The 8,992-nt window shown below is 44.0% G+C and overlaps 1 protein-coding gene and 1 pseudogene across 1 annotated transcript; one reads left to right on the top strand and one right to left on the bottom strand.

The window, feature by feature from the left end:
* Positions 1-487: 487 nt before the first annotated feature.
* Positions 488-2,469, bottom strand: Med11 (mediator complex subunit 11). The gene is made up of 3 exons (XM_004638353.2): positions 2,175-2,469; positions 1,859-1,989; positions 488-1,062 (listed from the first exon to the last, which is right to left on the bottom strand). The coding sequence occupies exons 1-3, from the start codon at positions 2,257-2,259 to the stop codon at positions 925-927; spliced, it is 354 nt and encodes a 117-aa protein (XP_004638410.1). The 5' UTR covers positions 2,260-2,469; the 3' UTR covers positions 488-924.
* A 3,242-nt stretch (positions 2,470-5,711) lies between these two features.
* Positions 5,712-5,883, top strand: LOC111818650 (annotated as a pseudogene).
* The last annotated feature ends 3,109 nt before the right edge of the window (positions 5,884-8,992 follow it).

Below are 8,992 nucleotides of genomic sequence, written 5' to 3' on the forward strand. Positions count from 1 at the left end.
TTTGCTAAGCTTGTTCTAAGTAGGTGCTTTAGACCACTGAGCCATCTCTCCAGCCCAAAACAAAACTTTTAAACTGCATAATGATGGTATAGGCATGTTCTGTGTGTTTTAGCTACTAAATACTATATTTGGATTTATTGACTCTTCTTTCTGCAGACATGGGCTCCAGGCACTTGCTGCTTCATGATTCCTGGCTTCAGCTTCTCTGCTGAAGGGTTATGCAGAGACTGATGGATGGTCATCCATCCATTTGTGATCCTTTGGTCACAAGTCCTCCTACACCAACTATTCTTCTCAGCCCCACACTCAGGTTAGGCTTTCCCATCCTCCTTCCCGAGTAGCTGCAGTGCTGATATACAGGCTGGGCTTATTTCCTCAGCCCCTTGCAACACTCATACACACACAGTCTGGTTTTTAAAACTTGTTATTTCTTTTATTAAAAATTGCAATTGATGGGGCTGGGGAGATGGCTCAGTGGAATAAGCGCTTCCCAGGCAAGCACAAGGGCCTGAGTTCAATCCCCGGTTTCACAAAAAAAAAAAAAAAAAAGTTAAAATTGCAATTTATGTTTTGGTTCTTTCAATAACGAAGAATGAGACTTCATTGGGCCAAGGTTTTGGGAAGCCCAAGAAGGGGAGGTATGTGTGGCATAAAGAAGTGGGTTGGGTGGCTGAATCTCCAGTTCCCGTCTGAGCCTGTGAAGTGTATAACAGGAGCACCCTGCTGGAGGAGCCAGGGCTTAGCTGTGGACAGGCTTCAATTTTAGTTCCTTCATTTCTGCCTTCTGCCCCTTTGTTCAAGTTGACTCTGACATCGCAGCAGGGCATGTATGTGTCAGTCCACACACCCCATCCTACAGGCCTCTAGTTCTATCCCAGAGTGCAGGTCATGGTTTCCTACTTTACTCTGGATCCACTTTGCGGCTTAACTCTCCAGCATCTGCTCACAGGTTCGGGCAACATCACTGAGCTTGAGGCGGGCATAGTCTACTCGCTTCAGAGCCATTTGACAGTCTTTCCTTGAAGAGTAGCTAGAGCCCTCATGGGGCTGTCCTGTGGCCACCTATGGGACAGTGAGATTGATGAATGGGGCACTGTTTCCCTTACCCACCCACCCCCACCCAGCATCAGGTCTCTTGTGTCATTTTTTCCCTCAGTTGATCTGTTAAGCTGCCTGGTAGCTCAGTGACCTAGAACAAATCACTTAAATTCTGTTAATCTCATAGGTGAAATGCAGGTGATAATAATTATTTCCTAGAGTTGTAAGATTGCATAGGATAATATACAGTGCTCAAAACACAGTCAAACTTAGTTAACAGTGGTAGCAGTCAGAAGTAAGGACTTTGGTGCTTTATTTATTTATTTATGTGTGTGTGTGGCCAGCTCAGCCCACCAGGGGGCGGGGCTGGCTGGCATGTGGTGCTGGGGGATTGAACCATGGTCCCTGTGCTTTGCTAAGCTTGTTCTAAGTAGGTGCTTTAGACCACTGAGCCATCTCACCAGCCCCCTTTGGCGCTTTCTTGATCTTGTCTCCTTTTTCCAGGTAAGCACCTGAGGCCTCATGCCTGGAGGTCAGTGCAAATTTGTGGCTTCATTTAACGCTTCCATGCCAACTCTGAGGCACTTCACCATCCAGTGCTTCAGACATAATACCGAGGTGGATAGGGCCACATTTCATGTTTTTCCTTTTAGTGGAAAAAACAAGCCCTGGAAAGAAAGGTTCCACATGGTTGTGGTGGTGTCAACTTGGAAGCCTTGATCTGATTTTGTTCAGTTAATGCACCGCAGGGGTGCAGGTTACTCTTAAGGCTAAGGCGAAGAACTGAGGTGGGCCTACGGTGTCTCCCAGGTACACCTACCTGTGTGAGGTAACGGATCTGAGCCGACAGTTCCGCCTCCACGTGTTGCACTGAAGCGCTGAAGGCCGTCGCCTGCCGGTCTAGGAGCCGCTCATTGGTTTTTTCCTTGGACAGTTCCAGGATCACAGTCCCTGCCGGGGAGGAAAGAGGGCGGAGTTATCTGGAGATTGGCAGTATAGCCCCGCCCAAAGGCCTCCGCAACCAGCCCATCTTTTGCTGCGCATGAGCTTAAGAGCCCGCCCAACCAAGCCCGATGTCTTTCTTTGGTCGGCTCGCTGTTGCTCCCTATATATAGTCAGCTCGTCACATCCCGAACCTGCATTCTGGAGGATGGCGCCGATTTCCCTTTCGATGTCTTCCAGGGCGCGTAATCGCTCATTCGCCAGGCTATAGGTGGCCATTGTCCCTCTGAGAAACTCCAAGAGATTTTCTCCTGAAGATTGCGACTTTGGAGCCCGGAAGTGGCTGTCAGTTTGCGCCTGCGTAAAGGGTACACTACAATTCCCAGGATGCCTAGCGCGGCCTCGCCCTTCTCGGTTCCCCTGGAAAACTACAACTCCCAAGGAGCCGTGCGCCTGTCCTCTGCTCCGCCACCACGCGACCACCTTGGGTAAGAGGCAGTATTGAGCTAGCTCCCGGCTTGAGGCTGTTCAGATCTCTTCACTTTCAAGACATTGTTTTGTGAACTGTATTTCGTTTATTCGGCGAGAATTTATTAAACTATAAAGCGTCGGCTGGGTTCTAGGTAATGGTGGTGGTAATCCTAGGGCCACGTGGTGTGGTCTTGCAAAATGGTCAAGCCTTTCATTTATTCCCTGTCTGAACTAAAATATTCCAACGTGTTGCTCCTTGAAGTAGATGCGGATGACTGTCAGGATGTTGCTGCAGATTGTGAAGTCAAATGCATGCTAACCTTCCAGTTTTTTAAAAAGGGGGAGAAGGTGAGTGAGTTTTCTGGCGCTAATAAGGAAAAGCTTGAAGCCGCCATTAATGAGTCAGTCTGTGTTTTCTAAAGAACCTAACTATCAGTGTTTAAAACTGAATTTTTTTTCATTTACAAAAAAATATGAAGTATGGAAACTATATACTCAACTGCCATCTGATTATAAATGATAATAAAATATTAATTCTATCCTTGAAAAAAATATTCATCCAGACTGAATAGTCATGGGCCCTTTGTCTGCTAACCTTGTCCGAGGAAAGCTTGGCTTGGTGGGTGTTAACATTATCCTTCCTGGGGTCCCCCAGACCTCGAGCCTAATGAGAACACAGAGTATCAATATATTCTCAGATGCTGGCTCCTTCCAGCCTTTCTCTCTTTCTCTTTCTGCTTACCTGTTATGTACTGGGTCTGGGAATGTAAAGTTGAATGAGATGGAGACTCATGTAACAGTGGGATAGATGTTTTGTTAGAGATATGGCAAGGACCACTGAGAAAAGATTCTTGGAGGAAGTGTTTCTTGAACAGTTAAGGGGTTAGTTAGATGGATGAGAGGGTGGGGTGGAAAAAGGAAACAGCATAGGCAAGAGCATGGTGCTGTGATGGGGCTGGGCCTGGCACATTTGGAGTCCAGCAAGATTCAGTTTGAGTGGTGTGAATGGAATGTGGTGGTTGTTAGGTGTGATGGTGGTACAGTTGGATGGGAGCTGGATCAGAAAAAAGCTAAGCTAAATCACTTTGGACTTTGTACTGAAAACCTTCAAAGACCTCAGGTGCCCAAACTGCTGGGGTCTTTGAAGGATTTTCAGCAAGTGTGTTACAGCTAGATTTACTTTTTTTTTTTTTTTTGTGGATCTGGGGATTGAACTCAGGCCCTTGCGCTTGCCAAGGAAGTGCTTATTCTACTGAGCCATCTCCCCAGCCCCAAGATTTACTTTTTTGAAAAATCACTTTTTTCTTTTTTTTTTCTCCCCAGGTACTGGGGATTGAGCCTAGGACCTTTGAACTGAATTACATCCCCAGCCCCTTTTTTTATTTTGAGAGCTGGGCATGGTGTACTCTTCTAATCCCATCACTTGGGAGGCTGAGGCAGGAGGATGGCCACGAGTTCTAGGCCAGCTTTGACTATATAGTGAGTTCAAGGCCAGCCTGAACTATATAGTGAGATCCTGTCTCAAAACAAAAAGGAAAAAAAAAGCAAAAAGAAATATTTTGAGACAGGATGTCACTATGTTGATAAATTGCCCAGGCTGCGCTCAAACTTTGGATCCTCCTGATTCAGCTTCCCAGAGTGCTGGGCTTATAGGTATGTACCACTGTGCCTAGCTGGAAAGAGCACTTTTGACAGTTTACATGGAAACATTGAGAATAAAATGATATCCCAAGGCTGAAATCCCAGCTACTTAGGAGGCTGAGGCAGGAGGATCATAATGTAGAGGCCAGTGTGGGCCAAATAAAAAATAAAAAATGGGATGTAGCTTAGTGGTAAGAATGCTTGCCTAGCAAGGGTGTAGGCCCAGGGTTCAATTCCTAGGACTGAAAAAAGTAAATAAATAAAATAAGAGTGAGAAGTTAATAGGAAGACTTTAGGTACACTCTTGACACAAGAAGCTAAGTAGTAACTGAAGAAAGCTTAGAAAACAAATTGATTTACCTGATGTTAGTGGTATTACAATGTGGGTAAAAGTGGTACTAAAATTATGAGTGTTATTTAAAGAAGTTAGATCTCCTCCTTGGCTTCATATATCTTGGCAGTTACTCTTTTTAATCTATTAGAATGCTGGGAATTTCTTTGTTGGAGAGGGGAAAATAGTTTTTAGCTTGGAAGACACCTGGGCACAGTTGAACAAAAGACTACTGCATTGAGCTGGGTGTGGTGGTGCATGCCTGTAATCCTAACACTCTGGAGGCTGAGGCAGGAAGAGTGCCGCAACCTCAAGGCCAGCCTGAGCTACCTAGTGAGGTCCTGTTTCAAAAAACAGAAAACAAAAAACAATAAAAAAAGAATACTGGATTGAAAATAAATTAAGTGGAAGTTTATGAACTGGATACTGGTTTGCATAACCCTGACAAGCAGGCTTGTACTTTCCAGGAGTCTGCAAGACACTCCTCTGGAAAGTTTGCTTACAGAAAAGATCTAATTAACCTCAGGTGCTCTTCGTCTAAACATGTAGCCAGATCACACCATAGTGAAACTCATAGTGGCTAACTAAGTCTACTTTGTGTTCATGGAACTTCCAGTCAGTTTCTTAGCACCTCTTTTTTTTTTTTTTGTAGTGGTGCTGAGGATGGAACCCAGGGGTGCTGTACCATGAGCTACCTCACTTGAATATAAACAGACAGGAAAGGATTTTTAAATTTTTGAATAAAATTTTTAACATGAAAGCTAGGGGCTGGGGATTAGGTCAGCAGTAGAATGCTTGCCTAACAAGCTGGAAGCCCTGGGTTCGGTCCTTGGCACCAAAACCAAAAAATAAACCATAACATGAAAGCTAGAGACTAAAATACCTGAGGGGTAGGGAGAACAACTTTTGGACTTTGTAGATAAAAGATACTGTAAAAAGATTAGCTAGAGGACAAAGGCATATACCTATAGTCCCCGGTACTTAGGAGGCTGAAGCAGGATGATTGCTCGAGTTCAGGAGTTTGGGGCTAGCCTGGGCAACATAAGAAGACCCTGCCTTTTATTTTTATTTTATTTTATTTTTTAAATTTTATTTATTTATGTGTGGGAGGACAGCTCAGCCCACCAGGGGGCGGGGCTGGCTGGCATGTGGTGCTGGGGATTGAACCGTGGTCCCTGTGTTTTGCTAAGCTTGTTCTAAGTAGGTGCTTTAGACCACTGAGCCATCTCACCAGCCCCGACCCTGCCTTTTATTAGAGAAAGAAAAAGAAAGAAAGAGAAAGAAAGAAAGATCTTCTTGAGTGTACAGTATCTGTTCTTATCAGTTTAGTATCTGATACGTTCTGTCTTTAAGAACAATATATTAAATGGGTTTTTGGAAATAGGAGATGGAATAGGAGCTTGTCCTGTCACTTCCACACACTGATCTGGTATCATGACTTCAGGACTGGTGTATCCCATTGGGGAAAAAGCCAAGAAAGTATACTTGAAAGATCAAACTGTGGGGGAAGGAATAGAAAATTGAAAAAGAAATTGAGAAACTCCTCTAGCAAATGAAAAGACATGTAGGAAAGAAAATCACAGAGAATATGAAGAGGGAAAAAAGGGCTGGTGCTTTCAGATTAAAAGGACCTATTAAATACCTGGTAGAGGGCTGGTGAGTTGGCTCAGTGGTCTAAAGCACCTACTTAGAACAAGCTTAGCAAAGCACAGGGACCACGGTTCAATCCCCCAGCACCACATGCCGGCCATCCCCGCCTCCTGGTGGGCTGAGCTGGCCACACACACACACACACACACACACAAACAAATAAATAAAATTAAAAAAAATAAAGTATAATTAAAAAATAAATACCTGGTAGAAAAAAATAAATACCCAGTAGAACAGAGAGAAATTGACCTATACATTAGAACCCTAGGCTCAGAGAAAATGTCTTCAAGCTTCCAGAGAGAAAGCAGGGCTCATGCAATGGGAATGATGTTAGGCATTGTAAAGTAACACTGCGTGCTAGACGATGGTGGAATAATGCAGTGCCATTTGTATTTTCACAGAAATAGTTTCCAATTCAGAATTCCATACCCCATCTGTGTTAAGGTGAAGGCTAAAAATACAATGATTCCACTTTTTTCTTTTTTTTTGGCAGAGCTGGGGATTGAACTTAGGCCCTTGCGCTTGCCAGGGAAGTGTTTATTCCACTGAGCCATCTCCCCGGCCCTATGATTCCATTTTTCTCAGTAAACTTAATTTTTTCTTGTAAAATAGTTCAGTGTGGTTTGTTCACTGTGCTCTATAAATCATACAGTGGCCAAGGCTTGGAGTGCAGCTGTCCTATCCTTTAGGGTCTTACACTGAGAAGTGTGGTCTGTGGTCCAGCAGCGTGACATTAATGCAAAACTGGCTAGAAATACAGAATCTCATTCCCACTCCTGACCTACTGCCTGCTATGTTAGTGTTTATGTTTTAAGATCCCCAGGTGATATGTATGTGCAGTACATTTGTGAAATACTGCTGTTGGGCATTGACTATATTGTTAATACTGAGTTACTTCCATCCTGGGTTTGCTGCTGAGAGAAAGGAAGAAGAGAAAATGTGGAGGAGACAGCCTGTCTGGGCCCCTGGCTAAGCAGTAGCCTGTTGTTATTTCTAGTCATATACCACTGGAGGAAACTTGGTCTTATGGTCTCCCTTACTCTGGGGTTCTGGGATGTCTGGTCTCTTCCTAGGTGGCCAACTACTGTTCTGTCACCATGGAAGAGTAGATTTTAGGAGACACTGTGTCCAGAATCTCACAAAGCCAAACTCTGCATTATGAAGACAGAATAGACATTTTGATATGTACAAACTCTCCAGATTTTTCTCCTATGGGTACCATTTCTCAGGAAGTCAGTAAAGTTAGACCAGAAGAGGAAGGTATTGAGGTCAGGAGCTAAGACCTTAACTCATGGAAGGTAACTTTCATGGTTGTAGCATGAAAGGAATTTTAGCATAGCAAGTGCAAAGAACAGTTGATTCATTAGGAGGATCTGGACAGATTTCTTCAATGAGATTAAGAAGATAAATGTTATTTTGTTTCAAATGATTTGAGATGATATGTGAACTTTTGGAAGAGTATGGGGCTGAATCAGTGATATATTCAGAGAATTAAAAAATTAAAATTACAGTTATTCAGGAAAAACAAAGTTGACTAAGGTGAGAACGCTAATTATACCACATGAGGCAACTAGAAACATTCTTTGTGTAGACAGAATTAAATACTGAATGTTGCTATAACCCCAATAGATATAATTCTCTTGGGAGAATAAAGGATGGGGTGGAAAGTGTCCCCCTGGTAATCAGAGGGATCACAAGGGCCTCAGTCTTCACCTTCTCCAGTGGGAAGCCAGTTGATGATACTTAAAACAAAAATCAAGAAGCAAAATAAACATGCTTAGAGATGCAGAAGGTGTCAACAGAAACATCTGAAGGGGGTGAAAGTAATTGTCTCTGAGGAGAAAGAAATTGGAGGTGGGAGGGCCTACTTTTAAGGTAATCTTGTAGTACTGACTCGTGGAACTGTGGATATATGTATTTCTTTGAAAATTAAAAGTAAAAATAATGAAAACTGAGAGGAAATACGTGGAGATGTACTTCACTGTGAGAGGGGTCTAAAAGTAGAGGAGAGTTTTTTCCTTTGTTTTCCTACCTGCCTCTTTTCTTGGAAGACATTTGTGTGGGTTTATTTACCATGGAGGAAGAGCCAGGTTGAAGAGGAGTTTGATGAATCAAGGTCTAGGAAGAGGTAGGAGGGAAAGATGTGTGAACACTGCTGGAGGGACTAGCTTTGAACTGGGGAAGCATATTAACCTTGGTGGTGTAGGAGCTTTGGTGTAGATGTCAGTGTCTGTCAGCAGGAGGCGAGAAGCTGAAATCATTCATCCCTCAATCCTTAATCTCTGTGAAAAGCAGAAGTCACTACAAGCACAGAGAAGGTAGAAAATTAGTAGGATGGGAACAGGATAGGGAGGGGATCAGGGACATGAACAGGGGCAAAAGATTGCAGGTAGTGAGGGCCCAACTTAATTTTTTGTTTTTGAGACAAAGTCTCCATAAGTAGACCAGGCTGCCCTTGAACTCACTGGTAGCACATGCTGACCTCCATCTCACAGTGATCCTCCTGCCTCAGCTTCCCAAGTGCTGAGGTTAACAGGTGTGCACTGCCATGCTAGCCCAGCCCCAATTTAGTTTGGAGACCATACATTTCAGAGCCTCTGAATCCATACCCAAGGTACTCAGATGTATTCAAAAGTGTTCGTTGAAGCTGGTTGTGATGGTGCATGCCTGCAATCCCAGCACTCAGAAGGCTGAGGCAGGAGAATTTTTGCAATTTTCAGACCAGCCTTGGCTACAAAGTGGGCTCAAAGGTTGACCAAATAGCTCAGGGAATTAAAGCACCTGCAAGCAGGTGGAGTGGCTGGGGGTTAAATCCCCGGGCCCACCCCTGGGGCATGCTAAAACAGCTATTGAAACTGGGTGTGGTGGTACCCGCCTGTAATCCCAGCTCTTGGGAAGCTGTAAACTGGTGGATCACTA

This window comes from Octodon degus, unplaced genomic scaffold, assembly GCF_000260255.1.
Source record: "Octodon degus isolate 3935 unplaced genomic scaffold, OctDeg1.0 scaffold00098, whole genome shotgun sequence".
In the NCBI taxonomy this organism is placed as follows: Eukaryota; Metazoa; Chordata; class Mammalia; order Rodentia; family Octodontidae; genus Octodon; species Octodon degus.

Bases quoted from the DNA above. Each gene is read 5' to 3' on its own strand.
- Med11 (XM_004638353.2), bottom strand. From the start codon at position 2,259: ATGGCCACCTATAGCCTGGCGAATGAGCGATTACGCGCCCTGGAAGAC. The intron at 1,990-2,174 runs GTTCGGGATGTG...CCTCCCCGGCAG, and splicing joins CGCCATCCTCCAGAATGCAG to GGACTGTGATCCTGGAACTG. The intron at 1,063-1,858 runs GTAGGTGTACCT...ACTGTCCCATAG, and splicing joins AGATCCGTTACCTCACACAG to GTGGCCACAGGACAGCCCCA.